Source organism: Mixophyes fleayi, chromosome 5, assembly GCF_038048845.1.
Source record: "Mixophyes fleayi isolate aMixFle1 chromosome 5, aMixFle1.hap1, whole genome shotgun sequence".
Lineage (NCBI taxonomy): Eukaryota > Metazoa > Chordata > Amphibia > Anura > Limnodynastidae > Mixophyes > Mixophyes fleayi.
The window spans coordinates 276,080,235-276,106,815 of NC_134406.1; the positions used below are offsets into that span (position 1 = coordinate 276,080,235).

The 26,581-nt window shown below is 43.4% G+C and overlaps 1 protein-coding gene across 1 annotated transcript in view; it reads left to right on the forward strand.

Annotated features, from left to right (window-relative positions):
* The first annotated feature begins 596 nt into the window (after nt 1-596).
* Nucleotides 597-26,581, forward strand: part of SCAP (SREBF chaperone) — a 48,790-nt gene continuing 22,805 nt past the window's right edge. The window contains exons 1-2 of the mRNA XM_075214192.1: nt 597-706; nt 24,488-24,699. Coding sequence (XP_075070293.1) covers nt 24,578-24,699 — 122 coding nt within the window. The 5' untranslated portion in view covers nt 597-706; nt 24,488-24,577. The remainder of the gene's footprint in view (nt 707-24,487; nt 24,700-26,581) is intronic.

A 26,581-nucleotide genomic window follows, 5' to 3' on the forward strand; every position in this document is an offset into this window, starting at 1 on the left:
TATATACATATATAGTATAATATGAGGAGGGGGCAGTATACCCCCCTGTATATACATATATAGTATAATATGAGGTGTGGGCAGTATACCCCCTGTATATACATATATAGTATAATATGAGGTGAGGGCAGTATACCCCCCTGTATATACATATATAGTATAATATGAGGAGGGGGCAGTATACCCCCCCTGTATATACATATATAGTATAATATGAGGTGGGGGCAGTATACCCCGCTGTATATACATATATAGTATAATATGAGGTGTGGGCAGTATACCCCCTGTATATACATATATAGTATAATATGAGGGGGCAGTATACCCCCTGTATATACATATATAGTATAATATGAGGAGGGGGCAGTATACCCCCTGTATATACATATATAGTATAATATGAGGTGGGGGCAGTATACCCCTGTATATACATATATAGTATAATATGAGGTGGGGGCAGCCCCTGTATATACAAATATACCTAGTACAAGAGAAGCGGGTGTCATTCCCCCTCCGCCCGCCGGGTGGCGCTGTTGGCCGGGTCACTGTGACAGGAGGACTGGGCGGGTAATGTCGGGTGAGAGGGGAAGGGTGAGGGGTTGCGGGGCGGGTGTTGAGCAGTGTGAGTGCCGGATATTATCACTCACTCTCCGGAGACAGCGCGGACACCGGACCCGTCTTATATCCGGGATCTCCCGCCTTCCAGGTAACCCCGCCCCCCGGCGGCGCCGCCATTATCCCCGAGTTCATGTGACGTCACCCAGCACCGCATGACGCAATATCATGTGAGGTGATCCCTCGTGTGTCCCCCAACTGTGCATGTGAGGGGGGTACAGGGCTCCTCACTATTATTATTAGTACATGTGAGGGGGGTACAGGACTCCTCACTATTATTATTAGTACATGTGAGGGGGTACAGGACTCCTCACTATTATTATTAGTACATGTGAGGGGGGTACAGGACTCCTCACTATTATTATTAGTACATGTGAGGGGGTACAGGGCTCCTCACTATTATTATTAGTACATGTGAGGGGGGTACAGGGATCCTCACTATTATTATTAGTACATGTGAGGGGGGTACAGGACTCCTCACTATTATTATTAGTACATGTGAGGGGGGTACAGGACTCCTCACTATTATTATTAGTACATGTGAGGGGGGTACAGGACTCCTCACTATTATTATTAGTACATGTGAGGGGGGTACAGGGCTCCTCACTATTATTATTAGTACATGTGAGGGGGGTACAGGACTCCTCACTATTATTATTAGTACATGTGAGGGGGGTACAGGACTCCTCACTATTATTATTAGTACATGTGAGGGGGGTACAGGGCTCCTCACTATTATTATTAGTATATGTGAGGGGGGTACAGGACTCCTCACTATTATTATTAGTACATGTGAGGGGGGTACAGGACTCCTCACTATTATTATTAGTACATGTGAGGGGGGTACAGGACTCCTCACTATTATTATTAGTACATGTGAGGGGGGTACAGGACTCCTCACTATTATTATTAGTACATGTGAGGGGGGTACAGGACTCCTCACTATTATTATTAGTACATGTGAGGGGGGTACAGGACTCCTCACTATTATTATTAGTACATGTGAGGGGGGTACAGGACTCCTCACTATTATTATTAGTATATGTGAGGGGGGTAGAGAACTCCTCACTATTATTATTAGTACATGTGAGGGGGTACAGGGCTCCTCACTATTATTATTAGTACATGTGAGGGGGTACAGGGCTCCTCACTATTATTATTAGTATATGTGAGGGGGGTAGAGAACTCCTCACTATTATTATTAGTACATGTGAGGGGGGTACAGGGATCCTCACTATTATTATTAGTACATGTGAGGGGGGTACAGGGATCCTCACTATTATTATTAGTACATGTGAGGGGGGTACAGGGATCCTCACTATTATTATTAGTACATGTGAGGGGGGTACAGGACTCCTCACTATTATTATTAGTACATGTGAGGGGGGTACAGGACTCCTCACTATTATTATTAGTACATGTGAGGGGGGTAGAGAACTCCTCACTATTATTATTAGTACATGTGAGGGGGGTACAGGACTCCTCACTATTATTATTAGTACATGTGAGGGGGGTATAGGGCTCCTCACTATTATTAATAGTACATGTGAGGGGGGTAGAGAACTCCTCACTATTATTATTAGTACATGTGAGGGGTTACAGGACTCCTCACTATTATTATTAGTACATGTGAGGGGGGTACAGGACTCCTCACTATTATTATTAGTATATGTGAGGGGGGTAGAGAACTCCTCACTATTATTATTAGTACATGTGAGGGGGGTACAGGGCTCCTCACTATTATTATTAGTACATGTGAGGGGGGTACAGGACTCCTCACTATTATTATTAGTACATGTGAGGGGGTACAGGACTCCTCACTATTATTATTAGTAAATGTGAGGGGGGTACAGGGATCCTCACTATTATTATTAGTACATGTGAGGGGGTATAGGGCTCCTCACTATTATTAATAGTACATGTGAGGGGGGGTACAGGGCTCCTCACTATTATTATTAGTACATGTGAGGGGGTACAGGACTCCTCACTATTATTATTAGTACATGTGAGGGGGTAGAGAACTCCTCACTATTATTATTAGTACATGTGAGGGGGGTATAGGGCTCCTCACTATTATTATTAGTACATGTGAGGGGGGTACAGGACTCCTCACTATTATTATTAGTACATGTGAGGGGGGTACAGGACTCCTCACTATTATTATTAGTATATGTGAGGGGGGTACAGGGCTCCTCACTATTATTATTAGTACATGTGAGGGGGGTACAGGGCTCCTCACTATTATTATTAGTACATGTGAGGGGGGTACTGGACTCCTCACTATTATTATTAGTACATGTGAGGGGGTACAGGACTCCTCACTATTATTATTAGTAAATGTGAGGGGGGTACAGGGATCCTCACTATTATTATTAGTACATGTGAGGGGGTACATGACTCCTCACTATTATTATTAGTACATGTGAGGGGGTACAGGACTCCTCACTATTATTATTAGTACATGTGAGGGGGTACAGGACTCCTCACTATTATTATTAGTACATGTGAGGGGGTACAGGACTCCTCACTATTATTATTAGTACATGTGAGGGGGGTACAGGACTCCTCACTATTATTATTAGTATATGTGAGGGGGGTACAGGGCTCCTCACTATTATTATTAGTACATGTGAGGGGGGTACAGGGCTCCTCACTATTATTATTAGTACATGTGAGGGGGGTACAGGGCTCCTCACTATTATTATTAGTACATGTGAGGGGGGTACAGGGCTCCTCACTATTATTATTAGTACATGTGAGGGGGTACAGGACTCCTCACTATTATTATTAGTACATGTGAGGGGGGTACAGGACTCCTCACTATTATTATTAGTACATGTGAGGGGGGTACAGGACTCCTCACTATTATTATTAGTACATGTGAGGGGGGTACAGGACTCCTCACTATTATTATTAGTACATGTGAGGGGGGTACAGGACTCCTCACTATTATTATTAGTACATGTGAGGGGGGTACAGGGCTCCTCACTATTATTATTAGTACATGTGAGGGAGGTACAGAACTCCTCACTATTATTATTAGTACATGTGAGTGGGGTACAGGGCTCCTCACTATTATTATTAGTACATGTGAGGGGGGTACAGGGCTCCTCACTATTATTATTAGTAAATGTGAGGGGGATACAGGGATCCTCTATATTATTAATAGTACATGTGAGGGGGGGTACAGGGCTCCTCACTATTATTATTAGTACATGTGAGGGGGGTACAGGACTCCTCACTATTATTATTAGTACATGTGAGGGGGGTACATGACTCCTCACTATTATTATTAGTACATGTGAGGGGGGTACAGGACTCCTCACTATTATTATTAGTACATGTGAGGGGGGTACAGGACTCCTCACTATTATTATTATTACATGTGAGGGGGGTACAGGGCTCCTCACTATTATTATTAGTACATGTGAGGGAGGTACAGAACTCCTCACTATTATTATTAGTACATGTGAGGGGGGTACAGGGCTCCTCACTATTAGTAAATGTGAGGGGGGTACAGGGATCCTCACTATTATTATTAGTACATGTGAGGGGGGTACAGGGCTCCTCACTATTATTATTAGTACATGTGAGGGGGGTACAGGACTCCTCACTATTATTATTAGTACATGTGAGGGGGGTACAAGGCTCCTCACTTATTATTAGTACATGTGAGGGGGTACAGGGCTCCTTTCTATTATTATTAGTACATGTGAGGGGGGTACAGGGATCCTCACTATTATTATTAGTACATGTGAGGGGGGTAGAGAACTCCTCACTATTATTATTAGTACATGTGAGGGGGGTACAGGACTCCTCACTATTATTATAAGTACATGTGAGGGGGGTACAGGGATCCTCACTAATATTATTAGTCCATGTGAGGGGGGTACAGGGCTCCTCACTATTATTATTAGTCCATGTGAGGAGGGTACAGGGCTCCTCACTATTATTAATATTAGTACATGTGAGGGGGGTACAGGGATCCTCGCTATTATTATTATTAGTACATTTGAGTGGGCTCAATGCTCCTCACTATTATTATTAGTCCATGTGAGGGGTGTAAGGTAATCCCATGCTAATTAGGCCTTTTTATCTGTGAGTGACCGAGACCTCTTTTAGCCTCTTTTAGCCTGAATACATAGCAGGGGGTTATTACCTTTTTATCCTGTCTTGTGAAAAATATAGATGAACTACATCAATAATACAAGCAGCAAGTAATTTAGTAAATCACAGACTGATGTGAATTGCGCTAAATCCAAGATTAGAGAATAATTGCATCCTGATGGTAAACATCGAATGTAACTTCTCAGACTTTGTGGTGCCAACCAACATGTCTGTCAAGAACTGTATAAGAATAGCCCTGTTCACCCATGTAATGTATTATACTGTCTGTACTTCTGGATGATTACTAGTACCAACTAGTGTGTAAAAGTACTTGTCATCACTGCTTGAAGATTCTGCCTGACGCCTATTGCCTGCTGTATCCTGTGACCAACAGATAAGAGCTTACACTCTAATACATTCCCCGCTTGTCCTGTGTTGAACCCAGTGTATGGGTCAATGCTCTGCCCGTTACCCAGCAGTCCTGATCCATAGTAAGCAGTCAGGAGGTACCAGCCAGCCCAAAACAAAGAGGTGCTGCAGCAGCTATAAAAGCTACCGCAGAAGTACGTGGTTCTAGGTGCCCTTAAAGGGGCCTAGTGCTGGCAGCTGAATTCTCCTACAACTATTGCGCAGTTGACGAGTGTCTGGTGGCAGATGACACCAGTAGAAGTGGTCAGTAACAGTCGGTTACTGACAGTGAGAAAACAATCCAGATAAACTGTGTAACATCCCTTCATTCCTTCTTCCCCCAACAGACCTGGTGGTAACCCAATTACAAAAATGAGGTGTGTCTGCGCTATGAGACCCAAAAAGCAGCCTTTCACCTTACAGTACCCAATCCCCACAGGTACTAGAAAGATATATACATACAACAAGTGTAAGGAAAAACTGGCGCTGATGGTATAAATCCTCAAAGTCTACAAAGTTAATAGTCCCAAAAAAAAGTGTCCTCCAAGTAGAGTAATAAAACGACCAAAACTCCGGAAATAATGATAATGATGTAATTCTTCTATGCTTGATCCAATCTTCCAATATTGATCTCATAGATGAACATAAAAAAGAAGCGAAGAAATATACATAGCGTAACCTGTAAATTTCAATGTAGCACCGGAAGCTATCCCTATATAGCCCGTGTGTAGATACTAATACACTTTCACCACGTGATAGGAGAAAAATTCCTATAACCCCTTAAGGGTGTACACTTACTAGACGTAGTGAAATTTCAAGCATTGAACCAAACAGATAGAGTTTCTCCTGTGACCAACTCCTTCAAATACGAATATCCACTCCATCAGAATAAGGACCAAAGAAGGGAAAAGAAATAGATCTCCATAGTGTAAAATCTTCCCATTTAATTTCCACACATAAAAACTTTACACTTTACACATGTAATAAACTCTAAAAAAATAAGTAGCGCTGAGTCCTGCTACAACGGAGATAGATGGACTCTTACCGTCCTTCCTTTCAAAACAAGCGTGGTTGATGTTAAATCCAATATCGCCAGCTGTGTCCCGGGTAACACTCCCGCGATCCACGCTGCAGCAAATCATGTCATGTCATTGTGCATAGTCGTGCAATGTTCTTCGCTCTATTACAGTTTACTGTGCTGTGCGGGGAAACCCCATTGGATTTCGAGTCCAACGCCTTAACCACTCGGCCACCGTGACTGTCAGCCAACGGCCTCGCGCTCCAGCCTGATACAGTTCGAAACTCCTCCTCCTCCTCCTGAGCTCACTAGTGTAGAATCCGGCGCAGATTAACTAGTTGGATCCTGCACAGCAGACCCTAGGTCAACTGGTGGTGAAGTCAGCCCATCTGGTCACAACGGAGTTAATTGAGAGCCAGCGATGTTGTAATTAAAAGTTTGTGAGCCATGCAGATTTTCTAAATACTCGTACATACGGACATTGAAAGACGCGTAGACAAACCTTGTACTTAAATTAGTGTTAGAAGTGCATCATTAACATGTCTGTGTAGTACAGTGTCTTCATGTTCCCATAGACCTCCACTATATATCACAGAGTTCTACGTTTCCTAGTACTGTATCATTGTGACTGACGTGGAGCAGATGTCTGCCAGAAAGTGTGTGAACAGGTCCATTAGCTGTAATTATTTTTTTGACAATTAGCATCAAATTGTGTTTAGTAGGTTTTAGGAACGCCAATTATACTCTTCAAAATGGATCGTTCATTTGAAGACCTTAGGATGGAGCTCTGCATATTGGCGAGTAGACCTATAATATGGTATACAGCACAGATGATGGGTATCTTAAGCTCAGCCTGTGCCCTGCCCATCACACGACATTAGTCTGTACCCGGCACATAACCAGGATGTGCTTCACAGGTGATTACAGTTGGTGCCCCCAAAATTATTTGTTAGTCTGTGCTGCATGTGGGTCTAGGTTGTCTCCAGCCCTGGTTTAATGTGTTTCCAATGACTGATAACTAAACCTGCGAGTATTTAGCAATGTATGATCTTTATGGCAACATGTTTTATATAGCTTTCATCAAATTAATAATTAATGTTTAGACAAATTTTATGTAAATTTCATATATTGGGTCTTTATTTTAATTTATAACCAGGCATCATAGATTTATTTAATTTTTTTCTGTTTGTTCTCTTTTGACCTTTGTGTGCCGTATACCTCAGACGTTGTGTGGAACTGGCGCACGCTGACCTCAATGATTAGTGGTTATCTTCGTTACGCTGATTTTGAACAAATTGATTCTGTATGTGAATGTTCTCGTTTATCTCACTGCTGTATATTCTATCTGGTAGAAGGGGGGGTATAATACCCACATAATGGTCATCTAAAGCAAAATGTAATAGTGTGACACCCTACGTCTAAATCCGTGGGCTGTGTGCATGAAGCCAACCGTCTGCCATACACAGAGGAATGCCCATACACCTGATGGCTCTGCAGCCGTGTTACAGCATGACATGCAAAGCACATATGGAAAGTGTCTGGAGAGTTAGTGGCCCTACGCACTAATGAATGATAACATCAGACATTTCCAGTAAAGGATCTCTCAACACAAATCTTTACTTTTTTAATCTGTTTTTTTTATTTTTCCTGTTTCCTTATGTTTTTGCATCCTTGAGATATATTCTAGTGATCATGACTCTCCCCTCCCTGCACTGTATGTGCAGTTTGTCTCCTTGTTATTGCTGCATATGATCATATTTACAGTAATGCTATTTAGATGACAGCTCGCGCTCTCCAACATAAGGTTAATATTGCGTTTGTCAGGTCTGTGTGGTATTAGTACAGCAATGAGGGGGTGGTCACCTCTGCATTCTATGTGTGTATTACTGATAAAACACTACCTTATTGTCAGCTTATCATGAAAAAGTTCATTATCTAAGTATGAATGCACTTTTATATTTTTATTTCAAAACTTCAATTCATTTAAAAGGCTTGTACATGTTTAATGCATTCTTAGTTCTTAGCTGAGGGTGAGTAGAAGACGTCACGTGAAAGAGCGTTTTCTCGCAGTTAAGTGTTCCTGTGTTTTGTGTGTACTACAGAGATAAATTAACCCCGTTTCATATGACGTCTCCCTGTCTTCAGCAAGAGGCGAGTCACTTGAAGTAGCGGGGTACGTGTGCGGTTATAACACTCTCTGTTTTTTGGCAACAGCATTCTGTGTGTACATTGACTTATTGAAAGATATTGTGCTGATCTCATCCTTCCCCAGCTAAAGCCGTGATATGTAGAATGTACATGTAACAGTGAGGTGTTAGATGACTGACACTCTTCCCCTTGTAGTGTATACACGTTATTTTACAGGCTGTAGAGATGGACTGATGTTTTATTCTACTGTGTTGTTTTCTCCACGCATTATTGTGCATTTTCCACATCCTCTCACACAGGAGTTTGGAATCTGCCAGAATTTGGACTCTTGTTTGCTGTAAGTACCAGATACATAAGGCAGGTCTCACGTAATACATTGACTAGACTTGGGCTGTGCCAGCTTAGGTTTGTGCAAACATAAATAGTACAAATACTGTAGTCAAATGTCTGTTCAGTGTTTTCTTTCCTCCCCCGCGTTGGGCTAGACCAAAAAGGGAAATAAACCCACAGTCTACATATCTCGTCACATGCTATCCCATTAATGAGACACAATATTCCGTCATTTGGCATATATAGATTTTGCAATATTATTTCATAAGCGAATTCTTCCTTCGATTGCTGTGTTGATGTTGATGTATTATTTTGAAATTATAGTTGCCCTGGATGGAATCAGTTGTGATGTTGCATTAATGTGCAGCTCACACACAGCTGCCATAATGGGCTCATGTGTCTACAGTTGTACATATATATATACAGAAGTGGACAAAATAATGGAAAATTCAGGAAATAGACAACTCTAGGAGTCTTCTAGGGAGACCGGGAAGATGTGCGTCCATTGACCTCAGTAGAAATGGTCCTTGGCTATCGATGCCCTGGGATTGGTCCATCTATCTATCTCTCTTATATCTATCTGTCTTATATCTATCTATTTTATATCTATCTATTTATCTCCGTCTCTTGCGTTCAGTTTTAAAAGAATTGTTTTCATTTTTGTAGGCTGTAATTGGAGCACAACTTACCTCTTGCCTGAAGAAATATCAGTCACCATGACGACTGGAGAGTGCGCCCAGTTGTCCAAAGCACGCTGCCTGCAGTCATGTATGAAGCATGTCATGTATGAAGCATGTCTGTACAGCTGCAGCTTATACAAGTGCAATACGTAGCTTTCCCCACCTGTGACTGGCTATTACTCCTCGTAGTGAGGAGCTGTAATGCTGGACATAGCTCACACTCATCCTGCTCTGCTCTACCTATGCTGTACACGGGGAGTGTGAGCGCAGATACTCACCCGCGTCTCCTTCCCACACTACTGTGCACTTTCCATGTGTTTGGACACTCGCAGATCAGAACCTGACTGCCGCCTCCTGTCCCCAGTCTGGATGCAATGGATGGATGTAGTGCAGGGAATGGCCAGCTGCATTTGAAAAGCAATAACAAATACTACAAGCTTAGTAAGTGCAGACTGTGACAGAAGGTGCCCATAGGGTTCTCCTGGCTCTCCTATCCTTCAGTCCTGTTAGTGGCACAGTCGTATATACACTCTGTGATTCCTTAGATACTGTCTGCTGGGCAGTAGCAGTCTATCCGCTCGATGAACACACTGTGTACGGGTGGTTTGATGTTTTCGGTGCTGGAGGGGTTAATCAGCCGACCCTTGTGATCATCTCTTCCTGGGGAGAATGAAATATTCATATTACATGAACAGAAAGTTTCAGGTGCGTGTGGAATGTACAATACGTTCTATACACACACAGCAAGTTCTTACTTGCCCACATTATAGAATCATTTCCAGGCACACGTTGCTGCTGAACAAGTGCGATTAGACCCGTCATCTGCAGCATTGTCTGGCTGAACCTTGATGCTCCACAAATCCCATATTCTGTTGACTAAACCTAATTATAGTTTACAATGTTTACAATCAGGGACCATACCTGGAAATTGGAGGCAGTTTGCTACCATACATTAGTTAGGCTGCAGTGCACATAGAGGTGGGTTGTTGGTTTTTTTTTTTAACAGTTTTCTACCTGTTAATCCAATAATCTGACACTTTTTGTAGCATGTTCTTCCATAAGTCTTTCCTTCACAGAATCACTCTCTTGGGAGACGTATATGGCTGCCACTACACTGCACTCAGAGCCTTCCTTACATGATCACAGAGGGAGGGGGCAGGGGATAGTGCTGTGAACGAGCATGCTGAGAGGAGGGACATTCCATACCCTCTCGGATCACTACATCGTGTATCATGTGACACTGGTTGCCATGATATTCATGCAACTGCAAACAACATACTTTATAACTTTAAGAAAACAGTAAGGAACATAAAAGAATCCTCCGGGGGCCACTCTTATGCCACAGAATTGGAGCAAATTACTCTTTTAAGAAATAAATAAATCTAAATATATATATAATTTTCACCCATATACATCTCAAGGTGCGTCCAACTCCACATCATTAGCATAGGAGCCTATTTTACACCATCATCATCATTAATTTATATAGCGCCAATATATTCCGTAGCGCTTTACAGTTGGGGACAAACACAGTAAACTAATAAACAAACTGGATAAGACAGACGAAGAGGTGAGGAGGCTGCTCGCAGGCTTACAGTCTATGGGACTGGGAGTTTGATACACGAGGTTAAGTCTACATTTTGCATTTCGGTCCAGCCAGACTGCAAGGGTAAAAGTGATCCTCAACAGTGAGAGGTTTTCTTTTTTAATGTCTCTTATCCATGCTATGATGATACATAGTTCTGTCAGATGCTCTCCATATGGAACAGAAGCAGAATAACGACATTGTGTGTCACACTTCTGGCCTAGTACAGAGATTGGACTCTCCTTGGTTGTTTCTAGCATTGAGGCACTTTAGCCTTAACTGGTGTCATTAGTTCCTACTGAATTGATATGCAAAGTGTCAGCTGCGTGCAGGTGATGGGTGAGATGGGAGTACAGGGTGCTCGGTTACCGGCAGCGTTTTCATGAGAAGACACGTTAAATAATTGATGGTGGACCATGCAATATTTACCCCGACACTGTAGTTGTAGTGGGGAGGTCAGATCACCTTCTGGCAAGAGGTGTCCTGTGATTTACTGCTCTGTGAGGGACTTATCCACTCGCTGCCTCCTCAGTTTGAGGTTTTTGTTTTGGAAGAAAAGGAAGCAAATGAATATTCTTCTCTCCTGTCTCTTTGTGTCTAGATCTTGCTGCCTCCTCTGTCTCCCACTGCTATTTGCTCTTCCATTAGTAACTCTTAGGGCTAGATTTACTAAACTGCAGGTTTGAAAAAGTGGAGATGTTGCCTATAGCAACCAATCATATTCTACCTGTCATTTTGTAGAAAGTACTAAATAAATGATAACTAGAATCTGATTGGTTGCTATAGGCAACATCTCCACTTTTCCAAACCTGCAGTTTAGTAAATATACCCCTTAGGCTTTGTACCATCCAAAGCAAACATATCAACATGCAAATTGTTTGTTGGATCCCATGTTTATCTCTTCCTTTCTAATGGAAAAAAATACTGCATTTTTATAGAGGTTTTTAAGTAGGATTTGTTTTTACAAGTCAGCCTAAATCTAACTGACTGGACTGCAATATCAGGGATCCACATTTCTGGGAGTTTCTACATTTACATTGAAGAACATTGGGGAGGCGGTCTGTGCAACGATTCCTGTCCACTAATTCTTTCCAGTGCTTGTATTATGCAGAGAGTATATGGCCCCATAATCTGCTGTGTATATATGATACTTTTCAGTTACTGTGTGTCTAGAATATGTTATATAGGATATATTTTGTGCTGGTTTCAGCTAATGTTATGTTACTTACTGACTGCATCGAGCCCACCTGTGTAGCGCTGCAAATGTTTCCTTGTTTTGATGTATTTGCGTTACAGACCTTTTTTTATGGGTATTTTTTTTTATATTAAAATGGATTGAAAATGCACATTATGCATCTTTAGATCCATCCTCATAGACTCCGTTTTTGAAAAAAAAAAAAAAGGAACATAACTTGTAAAAACCCGCGAGAAGACAGTTGGTGCGCGCTGTTTCCCAGTCATCATAGGATGATGGATACTGAACCTTCCTCAGTGAATGCTTTATGCCCAGGATGTGATGTCCGCTTTATCAGACCCTAAAGGAGGCGGCAGTGCAATAAAACCTGTACAAGGTTTCTGCTTGTATCACCCGGGATGAGAGTCCCTGTATGAAGCTGCTGTCTGGAGGAAAGAGGAGAGACCCTGTATGTATGTATGTATGTATGTATGTATGTATGTATGTGTGTATGTATATATATATATATATATATATATATATATATATATATATATATATATAAAAGATATGTGTGTATAAATTATAGATAGATATAGATATATTCTACTCCAGCACGTTGGTGATTTTCAGCCCCCTGGATTCTGGGAGGTGAAGGCTGATTAATTGGATCCCAGCTACTGCTGTTATAACCTTGGTAATGCAGGGTTGCTGGATCAGCGCCCAACCTTGGCAGGCTGGCATTGGCCGGGCTAGCGAGGACAGCGTGAGAGCGAGCCGTTCTTTTCCTGGATAAAGAAGACATTCAGCTTCTTTGTATTAGAAATAATGGCGCAAATAGTTACTAATATGGGCCCCTCACTGAAATGATTATTAAATCTCAGTACTTGTAATGGCCAAAACAATACTTTCCTCTGTCTCATTTATATTTAATATATTCATATTGCTGTCCAGGTTAATCGTGGATGAAGTCATTACAACGTCTGCAGACCAGGTACCTGCCACGGGGTCCACGGAGCAGCTCAGGCCCTCGTTAGCAGTTTGTATTTGTCCTTTCTGTCTGTCATACTTCCAGGAGTGGAGGTACAGTGACCTCCTAAGACCTCTCAGCACTGTCCACACTAGCAGGGAACGGCTCTCACAGGCTGTTATTTTTGGAGGTTTTGTGCTGAATTACAGCTTTGTTTCTTTTTTGTAGTTGATCGGATAAGGGAGAAGGGATTTTGCCTAATCTTCATTAATTTTTATGTATGTGCCAGTTATTATTATTTTGGGAGGTAGATTAAGGACACGTCCTGTGGGGCGAGACGATGCCTACATAGCTTATTATGGGGTCAGCTCATGGTAGCCCTTTGTCCACACTACCCCTTGGAATTGTGGGTAGTGCACATGGATCGTAGATCTCTTAAAGATACACTGATACATGAGGAGTAGCCCTATGTGTTAGAAGCTCTGAATTTCCAGGAAGAGAGGGTGATTATCTCAGGAACAGCTGGTATTTGGGGTGTCCGATCTGTGCTGCTCTCGTACTTTTGTATTTAAGACACGTATGTTAAGGTACAGAATGAATAAAAGTTTCTTAAACTCAATTGTACACCTTTTTTAAAAAAAAATTAATAAAAAATAAATTATTTATTCCTGGTGTGACAGGATGGACCGCCTATGCCACCCTGTCTGTTGTTCCTGGGAATTGTCTGTGCTTACTTTGTCACTGTCCCCTTTCGTTATTCTGAATATGCCCCTCCTGCTGCTGTAGGAGGAGCCTGCTGCCACCACTGGTCTCCTTTATGGTGCCCAGAACCACGTTCCTTCTTGGTAATTGTCACTGCTGGGGTACCCCATTACTGGTGTACCTGGGCTGGTACTGCTTACCTCTTACTGTGGATGGATCCCCCTTGGCCTATCACACTGACCAGGGCTGCTGGGTAACAGCAGAGTGGTGGTACCGGAAATGCTGGGTCCAACCTCAGAAACAACTGGATAACGGATTAGATTTAGGGTCTAATCTGCAGGTTACAGGAATACAGCAATATTGAAGATGTTTTCAAGCAGGTCTTTGAAGCAAGTGATGTTTATTTGCTCTCACACTGGTTGAAGGTACCAAGTGATCAGGTCAGATGGAACATCAGAATGATACATTTCAGTGTACAAGACAGTGCTTTTTATACTGATTTGGACACGACAGGCTATTTCAATCAGGATGCAATGTGTTTACACAAACATGGATTTACATGCATTGCAAAGCTAACAATATTTACACTTCTCTGTGATATCTTAAAAATTATGTGATTTCCTGCATCTTATTTCAGAGGCAGGAGATCTACTAGCAAGTCAAAAGGTCTAATTGACATGAATTCCTTCTTCAAACAGTTGCAGAATACACATTCCCAAAGAAAGGTACAAACTCCAAACAAGCCATTTCCCCATATCACAATACACAAAAGACCTCCATCCACAAAGGCTTATTGTATCAGATATACACCTCCAGAAACAATGCATCTCCTCTAGCAAAGCTAAACAAGAAACACATTTTTCCCCGATCTCACAATATCAAAAATAAGTGCATTGGCAATTATATCAATAAGTGCCCTGCGCTATTTCCTTTAAATAAGTTTATATCATTAGTTATTTATAAGTGATCCAGTCACGCATGGTATAAAGCTTTGGTTAGAAGTAACACAAAACGCGGTCATGTAAAATGTTCATTATGTAACATAAGATAACCCATTGTGCTCAGCTTCTGAACACGTAACTGGGGCTTTCATATAATAAATGCATTAGGTTGCATCCCTCGATGCTTAGCAGCAATGCAGAGCAAAGTGCTAATTACAGCTGCTCCCACCATAGTGTGTCCTGACAGTATGATCTCTGGTTAGTGCTCATTCACACACACGTGCTGCCCTACTGTGTCTGGGCGTGTGTTCGGAATGTAGATTGTAAGCTCCAGTGGAGCAGGGACTGATGTAAATGATTCCACATTCTCTGTATAGCGCGACAGAATATGATTTATTATAATATATAATACACCATTGTGTGCACACAGTGGGGGCAGCCATTTTGTGGGAGGAGCTAACACTCATGGCGCAGGGTACTGTGAGTAAATGACCTGGGTGAAAGGACACCCTCTGGGCATCTCAAACAGGGACATGGATCTTTCATGGTGGCTGGGAATTCTGCTGTAATGTCAGCATTGTGAGAGAGGTGCTGGCGGGGACCCTTCCTGGCCTGCCAGACACTCCGTCTTTGTTTCCCATGGAAATGTATGCTGTGCTGCTGGCCTGATGCACATATAACCGGCCCCCCATAGTTACACCATGTATGCTTGGCTGACACTATAAATTGTGTACCGCCTCCTGCACTAACCCTGTGCTATGCTCTATGGTGTCACTTACTGCTGGGTGATTGTTTATTGTGTGTGTACAGATGCATCAGTCCATTGCTTGCATCTGTCAGTCTTCAGTCCAACCGGACCGCAGCAGTCGCAGAGAAACTGTCCGATGCGACGGGTGACGCTGCCTGTCTGTCCGTCTGGTTAACGAAGTTATAGCACTATCTGAGACTAATTACGTTATGTCACACTGGCTGCGTTGTGCTTTATGTTTCACGAGGAAATGTCACCTCTCTGCTGTTATTAAGGGATGATTTGTAGGAGATGATCCAGGGGCACGAGCTGTAACACTGTTTTGTAAACTTTTATAGTTTCAGAACACTCTTAAATGCTGAAGGGATCTCGCATGAGTTATCAAGCATTATAGATTTGGGGGGGAATTCAATTAGCCATGTTACGGGTAAAAGTAACGCGGCTTGCGCATTATTACCGTTATTACGGTAATGCACTTAATTACGGTAGTTACAACGCTGGCTTTTTGTTTTGCTCGTAGCTCCCTGAGATGCGAGCAGAAAGCTGGGTTAAAACTACTGTAATAACGGTAATGGTTTTAACGCCATGCTAATTCAGGGGAAATTGAATTCCTTGGGGTCTTATCTAGATGATCACTCTTTTACATGTAACTGTAACTAAAATGTAAACGTTTTCAAATAATGTATTTATATTTCATTGTAGACGCTGGTGTGTTTTTTCTATAGCTCTCTGGCTTTGCATGCTGGAACTTGTAGTTCCATAACAGCTTGAGAGCCACAGGTTGCTCCTATATCTTCTGCAGTAATTTTCTGCTGCTTATTTTCTTTTTAATATTATTATTTGCTTCTTACTGTTTCATTTTAAACCTAAAAGTTGAGTTTAAATTGTTCTTATACCAATGTTTGTTTATTGCAGTAAAGATGGAGCCACAGAGTGACTGTTGCCAGTGGCTCCCCCCCAGCACCTATTTCCCGGCTGGTTTTACTTACCACCTGGCTCTTGTAGCCCAGGAGAGTCCTGTTATAATAGAATAAACCACGGTTTCTCCTATTATAACAAGCACTGTGTGAGCACTACAGCCAGCAGTGTGTGTTACACCACTGACCACCAGTCTGACCGGTCCTGGCAGGTGTGGGCAGTAACCGCCAACATTTTTCAATATTACTGTAAAGTATTACAACTGCCCCCACCCGGCTGGCAAAATTTTCTGGGGAGAACACTGTTTGCATTAACTTGGTTTTCATTTAGAAGTTTTAGGTGCTCACTTGTGTAGCCATATCTCTGTCACAAATGACCATCCTGATGGAGGTAATGGACTACCCTGATAGCAATGTAGACAATATAACAGAACTATTTTGCACCTGTTTACATATCATGATTTATTACAAAGGATGGCCAATCACAGCACAGCATTGTTGTTATGATGAAACTGGTTTTATTGTCAGTATATACAACAAGCTCCGCCCACTCTGAGGGCATCGTGGCTGATTGCAAGTGTGCACAAGATAGTCTATGGCTAATATTAGGGGCATATATTAGTACTAATGGTGCAGCAATAATTTCTAGCAGGATGTTTGAGTGAGCCTGTGAAGACTTTATCTTCATCTCCTATTAACATACGCAGGAAATGATTGGTGGATTTACCATACACAGCACCCATAGTCCTCCAGGTGGAGGTCACCAATGGTAGTAGACAGTGACAGCGGAGGATCCTGGCGCTCCACCTGTGAGTGTCCCCTCCCAGCCACACTAACGATCTGCGTTTCATTTACCCTTTTATTCTTTCTACACTTTTTGTTTTAGTATTTTATTTATTTTACTATATTTTACACTGTCTGATTGTTTGATTGATTGTGCATATTCTGCTGATATTGCATGTGTTTATTTACTCTCATTTTATTGTTATTTGCAATCTGTATTCTATAAGAGCAGCATTAATGTAACCCCTGAGAGCTCTACATACGTATTATGTTAATATGTCAGATTGTCACTACTGATGATGGACCTGGATACTTGTCCTCAGTGTTCCACCAGATTCGGGGCCCCGGATTCCTATTGGTTTATCTATTCCACCTGTACATCATTTATCTGATCTCCTCTTCCCTCCTGCTCATCTGTTTGTTTCTATAATCACTACTGGGCGGATCACAGGGGCCAATGCTGCAAACGAAACGACTGCCGACGCAGGAGGTATATTCAGGTCAATGGGGGCTCATCTACTATGCTTCCTAAAATACTGTGCTGGCTCCCGAATTCTATATTTAGTTTCCTACCCCTTGTATAGTGTATAAGTGTATATGTCTGTAAGCATAGATCATTCATACACCTGCATTTATTAATGTGAATGTACTTATTTAGGTCTATGATATGTATAGATATTATTAGATATTACTAAGTCCCGTCTTCTGTAACATTTTATTTTTTCCTTCTAGTTCTCTGTAACTAATGATTTATAAGTTACTCTATGTATGTGCATTATGTAATGTTCATTTCTACTTGGTCTTGGCGAACGTCCAACAGACAGCCGTGATTTCTCCAGAGCTGACGGGCTGCGTGTGTAACTCTGATGGGAGATGCGTGTTTACACGTTTGTATGTACAAGGTGCTGGGTGATGAAACAGCTACTGTACTATACCAGATCAGTTACCTACACAGTAACATTTATCATTGTCATATATACCACCTAGTGACGGATAACACAGTACACCTGGCATGTCGTGGCATCCCTGTCTGGATGGTGAACAGCGCAGCGATTCCTACGTTTCCCAGCATGCCGCCTGCTGAGGTCTGAGCTCGTGTACTTTGGATTGTGTTGTTCAATCACTTTGATTGTAAACGTTGCAGCATCAGAAACTGCTCACTTCTAATTACACAGACATCCTGGCTGTTCCTAGTTACAGCCGTGTTGTTATTTATCCCTGTATAACATAGTTGGAAAGAATGATAGATATAGATAAAATACAGTGTAGCATTGAGAGACTATACCGCCCCCCCCTGAATTCTAGGAAAGTCCCTTACCCTGCATAGTGATGCCTTGTGTACAGGCTGCTTATCTGGTCCTCATCCTCCTCCGTTATTTGTATAGAATGAACTCAGTGATCTGTTCTGTGTGACTTGTATGTGCACTTACTAACACTGTTACACACTTCTGCTTCTACACCCAGATAAACTGTTTTTTCCCAGTTAGTTTGAGATCTTGGTCTTTTATTTTGGTCCTCTCTGCTCTAAACAAACTTTACCAGACATCTATCATTAAGTCGGTACAGTTATACCAGCAGTATTATTTCTCTTCTAATCACAGAAACTATTCAAGAAAAAATTAGCCAGAAGGAAGAATTTCAAATATGAACCTTGTTTACAGACGAAGGATATTGTAGAATTCTCAGAAGCACATAATACAAGGCTGCTGGACGGGAGTAAGAGCCGCACGGTCTCCAGCCCTCAGGTTCTCTTTCATTCTGCAGAACATTTTGTGATTATTGTTTTATTCATTACTTTGCCCCACTTGATATATCCACATTATTTTACAGTACAGATCTACAGAATCATTCAGTGTCCGTGGTGGATCTATCAGCCTGCAGTATCTGCATTATGTGTATATTGGCAAACAAAGTCCACGTTAGATTATGTTGGATCCCTGGCACACTCAGTCTTTGCTCTAATCATTTAACTAACATTTCACTTATCAGATGGGAAAGTTGCCAAGAAGGGGCCATAAATCCATTAAGAGACGGTGGCGTCACTCGTGTGTAGTAGTAATAATGTAATAATACACTGTGTTACACTGCGTGCTCCCTGGCTGTAATAACAGACTGCACTGCGAGGAGAACAGCCATGTGTAATGCAGTGATCATCTCTCTGTTCTCCAGCATGGAGCTAGTATTCCTGTGTGAAACTGGGGGTAGGGAAGAATTCCTACAGTAATTATACCAACAGTAATATGCCGATGAGTAGAATCCTAAAACCGGCAATGTGGGGAGAATCACACTGCCGGCATTTTTTGCTATCGGTATTTATATGCTGCGTGTCGCTTTTATGGTAAGTCTGTATTTGTTCCATGCCGGGATTCTTACTCATCGGTATATTACTGTTGGTATATTTGGAATTTTCGTCTTCGTATAAACGAACCCCACCCTGTGAAACCAGAGAGCTAGGTCTGTCCGTCTCTGACCACTGATCAGCCGTTCTGTAGTCCTGCCCCGTCCGAGAGAGGAAGCAACACTTGTTACCTTATATTTCATCCAACTCCTCAGAAACACCGAGGGAGACATGAAAGCCTTGCAGATTGTCGGCGGTCCCGCCTGAGTCTCCAAGAGTAATCCATGCTGTTCAGTGATTAATCCATCGTGTTCAGTGATTAATCCATCGTGTCATTGATGGTCCTTGTATAAGAAAGATAATCTTATGTCCGAGAGACCCCTATAGATTACTGTGATTGTTGAGGACCAGTGACCGTCTTGTTCCCATAATCCTACTCCTCTCCCTCCAGAGACACCTTGGATGATGTTTATAAAAGTTTCTTGTGATATTATGAATTAGTCACAAAAATATACACGGGGACCAGATTCAAGTTGAGCGCAACTTGCACATAAGTTGCAATTTTAAAAAATATCACCGAACTTGTGTGTAGCTCAGACTATATTCAAATCCAAGTGGATCTCAAGATGCATATCAATCTGAATCTGTGTGTAAGTGCTCTCTGCCTAAACATTACTAACAGACTGCAATATAAGGTCACATCAGAACACACACAACTTTTATTTGAGCATATCATCATCATCATCACCATTTATTTATTTATATAGCTCTACTAATTCCGTAGCGCTGTAGAGAGAACTCGCATCCGTCTTTGCCCCATTGGAGCTTACAGTCTAAATTCCCTAACATACATACATACACACACATACTGACAGACAGACTAGGGTCAATTTGATAGCAGCCAATTAACCTACCAGTATGTTTTTGGAGTGTGGGAGGAAACCGGAGCACCCGGAGGAAACCAACGCAAACACGGGGAGAACATACAAACTCCACACAGATAAGGCCATGGTCGGGAATTGAACTCATAGAGCGGATTTACATCCAAACATGAATCAGGCCCAGGATGTGGAATTTTTATGTATAATTTCCTATTCGTTGGTTTACTTATAATAACTACAACTTTGAAAATGAAGTTAGGCAGGTACTCAGCGTTTAAAGTGCGGATCTGTTTCCATAACAATTAAACAGAAACACACTGCTGAACCCCTGATTGAGTCAGTTGTAATGTTGTATATGGGGATTACTTTCTTCCCTGACATTAGCAGTATGTTCAGTGACCCTGTCCTGACATGCTGACTCCCAGTGTGGCCCTCCCATAACTTCCCTGCTCTGTAATAACGCCCCCCGGTGCCAGGGCGGCATTGGACCAGTGAATCGGTCCTGTCCTTTTCTGCCGGATATAGTCCTCTCATTGAGGACTGTTGGTAGAGCAGTGTATGAAACGCCACCTTTATGGCCCATTACACTGTCCTCCTTCATCATCCGTCTCACTGTGCTTGTGAATAGCCCATTGTGCGTTGCGGTGCGGAATCTGTACATGGTCTGTGTTTAATTTTCTGTGGCTGCTGAACCTGTTTTATCAGTTCGTATTACATGTGTTACCCAGCTGTCTCCCTTCTCTTGTTTTATCCCCGTAGAGACCTTTCCTCTACCTGTGATTCACAGGATGACCATTTCCCCTCTTACTACTCGGGTATAACAGGTTCAGCCCAATAAAATAATGTTATGTACATGTAAATGTCAAGGGCTGCTCAGCGTTGCCCAATATCTGTTTCTTGGTGTGCAGGCCAAACAAACACATGGTCTTCCCATGAATGTGTCATAAGCTGGGTTAATATTTATTAAATATATAACTAGTAGGTGACTTGTGGGTGTGCAGAGACTGAAAGCCTCGTTTGTGTATTGGAAAGTCCTGTAGATCTTCTGGCTGTTTATGGGTATAATTAGTCCAACTAATAACACGACACCTGAAATAACAGGATGATAAGTACATGTATAGCTGCGTTTATGTGTACAGGAAGTGTGTGCGCCCACAGGCTGGAGATCCTATCACACCAGCACTGTGCGGTGGGACGTGAGTGATACTGTGTATAATAAGTGCAGAAGTGTCCTCACAATGTAACAAAATGATTACAGATAACCTAATGTGACATTCTCAAAGTAACAGGAATAAAACCAAAGGAAAGCTCTTATTTCACCCTGTTTGTGAATCCCATCCAGAGACTCCTGGTTTGAAGTATTGGGAAGTCTGCGTGATGCCAGCTGCCTCTGGGGGCTTACTGGCAGTGTATTCCTTAGTACCTAGCATGCGGGTACGTGTGTGAGGATGGTATGACAGGATGGGTTTCCACCCTTTCTCTCTGCGGTTTATTTGTGCTTTTATAGCTTGTCTTGGAGTTCCTTTTTACTGTCGGTAACCTGTCGTTACTGACCACTCCTGCTGGTGGTACGTAGACCCCAGGCACACTAGTTGTAGGACACGCTGCCATCACCAGGCTCCGACACCCGCAAGCACTTATTTCTGGGTTACTGGCATAGCTGGTGCAGCACCTCTTTGCTGGTGACTCTGACTGGTTCCTCCGGACCGCTCACTTTGGGTCAGGACTGCAGGTTCTCAGGGCGCAGGTTTTAACACAGGACGACCGGGGAATAGAGTTGAGCTCTTAGGTCACAGGATACAGCAGGCAGTAGGTGATATGGAGGATCTGGAAGCAGTGTGGTGTTTATCGCTCCTTACAAGGACCGCTACGCTCCAGTCTATGTTATTGATCATTCCCCCAGAAGTACAAGATGGTATACACTTTACATTGCACTCTGACGCCCTTTATATGTAGTTCTTACACACACATTGGCAGTGGGTAACCCAGGCCCCCTCCACCCTGGTGCCTCCAAGTCTTGGCTGGGACATCACATTTAATGTTTAGCATCGGGAGGTAACCCTGATCCCAGGAGCCACCATCCATAATACACAACAATTTGCAATCTAACTAATAACGGCTTCATCACTGGACACTTCCACAGACACATAGGAGACAAAGGACGACGACCCCCTGCCGAGGGCGTTGATGTAAAACCTCAGCTCCAATGCCTCATGACATGGAAATACCCGGCAGATCAACACACGTTTTACATTTACCAGGAACAGAAATAATTTCATACAAGAAGTGATCTCTTCCTACTCTCGTGTGGTGGGAGGTGGGTCCGGCTACTGATGGGTAATAGCTGGAGATAATCACAGAGTGTTCTCTCTACATTTCTATGTGCTGCACCTCGTTCTCAGTGATAACATAGAGGAGACTCTAACACTCTGTGCCCATGTTATGTCTCCTGTCTGCTGTGCTCTAATATATTCTCCTAACACACGGACAATACTTCTACTGACTTGTATATAATGTATAAACAGATTACACACCATGACTTTCAGCCTAGTCTCCCTGGGGCATCACACTGATTTCATCCTATCTACATGTGATCATGAAATACCGTATATACTCGAGTATAAGCCGACACGAATATAAGCTGAGGCACCTAATTTTACCACAAAAAACTGGGAAAACTTATTGACTCGAGTATAAGGCTGGGTGGGTAATGCAGCAGCTACTGCACTGTATGTTATGTACATTATGAGAGAGATAAAGAGTATATGAGTAGAGATGGGTATATCTTTGTATCCCAGTCAGGGCCTGGCTCTGTTCTCCCAGTCACTTCGGCTACTGACAGTGGGTGGAGGGTAGCTGGACTTGAACTTTCAATAACAACATAGCGTAGACTCTCACATTATGTGGAGTTCGCTGGGGTGATCCTGATCCTATTCCACCAATCAGGTGACATTTCCCTAGTGTCCACTTGCACAAAGCTCACTTCCGGTAACTGGTAAAAATCCTAAAGGTGCCTTTTCTTTGTCCTCTGGTATGTTGTGTTTGTCTTTTGCAAGATTGTCATATTACCTACACGGGACATGGCAGTTACCCTAAGCCAGGAAGTAGGGTTAGCTAAACCAGCTAGCTGATGGCTGTGTGCAATGTATCACTGCAGTCCCACCTAGGTGTGAGTGAGAGTTCAGCATTTTACTTACCTCCACAGGGGAACGCACATGCTTTCCACTGACAGGAAGTTCGGCATTTGGAACGAAGTTTGCGTTCCAAATGTGGAGCGCAGTGGAAAATGTGAAAATTACAAATGTGGAACGACTGCGGAAGTTAAGAGCTGAGGGACCGGACAACAGGTAAGTTCACTCGTGTATAAGCCGAGGGGGGGTTTTTCAGCATAAAAAATGTGCTGAAAAAGTTGGCTTGTACACAAGTATATACGGTAATCTACATATAAAAGATGTTTGTTGTGTCAGCTGTGTTCTGGCTGTAGAATGCATCTAAAGATTTACTGACATATGACTTTAGGGAGTCATATTTAGTGGGGTCAGCGGGTGCAAAGCTGCCCTCCATGATCACCTCTGTTCATGTCTGACGTATTCTGTGTATAGTCCTATCTTATGGTGTTTGATGAAATTACACCTCACTTTTGTTGCAGTTTGTTGTGTGCTGTACTATAATATATGAAACGTTGTATACTACATAGCTGAATAATATACACAGAATAACTGGAGTCTTTATACTTACCTATGATCGCCATGCTCTATTTCTCAGATGCAGGCTGCCATGTTAGGAGAGAGGGACTTCTCTAACTGAGCAGGCAGGCAGTGACTGACAGCTTGGCAGACTTGCGTTACAGGAATACTTTGTTCTGATTGGTTAATTCATACAAGGACAGTGATGTCACAGCAGCTCAAATGACTGTAGTCCTGGCTTCCTAAGATGTGGGAGGGGCTTAAGCTGTCTGGAGCAGTGAGGCAATACTTGGCTTATTATCAGAGCTATAGTAGAATGTCAGGGTAATACTGAACCATGTATTTACATTTGAAAATCTATATTTTGGGGTTTAGTAGCCTCTTGAGTACTTAGGGGGGTATTGACGAACAATGTGACCATACTGACCCGAATGTGCTCTGTCCTGTCTCACACAGGTCACTCATGTTGTCTGTAAGCAGAGAGCCAGCGGTGGAGTAGCCTCCAGGACACATTACGTGATGGATCGAAGGTGACAGCCGCTGAGGATGCCCCTGACTGATAAGCTGCGCGAGAGGATATCACAGGCCTTCTACAGGCACGGTCTGCTGTGTGCGTCCTACCCCATTCCCATCATCCTCTTCACCGCGCTGTGCATCCTGGCCTGCTGGTGAGTCCTCCGGTCTGCTGTGTGCGTCCTACCCCATTCCCATCATCCTCTTCATCGCACTGTGCATCCTGGCCTGCTGGTGAGTCCGCTGGTCTCCGGTCTGCTGTGTGCGTCCTACCCCATTCCCATCATCCTCTTCACCGCGCTGTGCATCCTGGCCTGCTGGTGAGTCCTCCGGTCTGCTGTGTGCGTCCTACCCCATTCCCATCATTCTCTTCACCGCGCTGTGCATCCTGGCCTGCTGGTGAGTCCTCCGGTCTGCTGTGTGCGTCCTACCCCATTCCCATCATCCTCTTCACTGCACTGTGCATCCTGGCCTGCTGGTGAGTCCTCCGGTCTGCTGTGTGCGTCCTACCCCATTCCCATCATCCTCTTCACCGCGCTGTGCATCCTGGCCTGCTGGTGAGTCCGCCGGTCTGCTGTGTGCGTCCTACCCCATTCCCATCATTCTCTTCACCGCGCTGTGCATCCTGGCCTGCTGGTGAGTCCTCCGGTCTGCTGTGTGCGTCCTACCCCATTCCCATCATCCTCTTCACCGCGCTGTGCATCCTGGCCTGCTGGTGAGTCCGCCGGTCTGCTGTGTGCGTCCTACCCCATTCCCATCATCCTCTTCACCGCACTGTGCATCCTGGCCTGCTGGTGAGTCCTCCGGTCTGCTGTGTGCGTCCTACCCCATTCCCATCATCCTCTTCACCGCACTGTGCATCCTGGCCTGCTGGTGAGTCCTCCGGTCTGCTGTGTGCGTCCTACCCCATTCCCATCATTCTCTTCACCGCACTGTGCATCCTGGCCTGCTGGTGAGTCCGCCGGTCTGCTGTGTGCGTCCTACCCCATTCCTATCATCCTCTTCACCGCACTGTGCATCCTGGCCTGCTGGTGAGTCCTCCGGTCTGCTGTGTGCGTCCTACCCCATTCCCATCATCCTCTTCACCGCACTGTGCATCCTGGCCTGCTGGTGAGTCCTCCGGTCTGCTGTGTGCGTCCTACCCCATTCCCATCATTCTCTTCACCGCGCTGTGCATCCTGGCCTGCTGGTGAGTCCGCCGGTCTGCTGTGTGCGTCCTACCCCATTCCCATCATCCTCTTCACCGCACTGTGCATCCTGGCCTGCTGGTGAGTCCTCCGGTCTCCGGTCTGCTGCCTGGACTGATGGTTGTGCAGTCGTCAGACCAGGAGCACTGAATTATGTTATTTCTGTAGCCTCATCCACACTTTCCCTGGCCCCAGCTCACCTATCTGCTGCTAATGAACACCTGGAAAGCTCATTGCAATACTATGAATTGCTGCTTCTGGGTTTGTTTCCACCATTGTGTTCTAAAATGTTATTGCAACTGCTTATAGTTTATAATGTAACAGCTTTTTTCATGAGAATGTGGGCGAGGAGAATGTGTCTCAGTGCGCCTGAGTTTTCATGTGATTTATGTAATCACAGGGTTTCCCAGCTATGTTATACAATCTTTATCTTTATTTTATGTGTATAAGATGCAATAGAAGTAATGTGAGGATCACAGTCCACTTCCATGTTATTGTATAAAACAGACGTTCAGTGATAACGTATAGAAACAAAGCACAGATATCTGTAGTAAATCAGACTCTGTTACTGATGTGATTTAGAGGCCGCCTGTTTCTGAAGGACAGAGTATAATGTAATGACGGAGGGACGGCTGCATGACAGCTGGTCGCTGGATTGTGTGAGTTACAGCTAGTTGAAAGTTATGTATTCATTGATTCAACCTGTGGCTCCCCAGGTGCTGTGGAACTACAGGTCTCAGCATACTCTGCTGGCCATCAGCTGGTACAGCATGCTGGGACTTGTAGTTACACAACACCTGGAGAGCCTCAGGTTGGACAGGCCATAGCTAAACTCTTCCACACCATATAA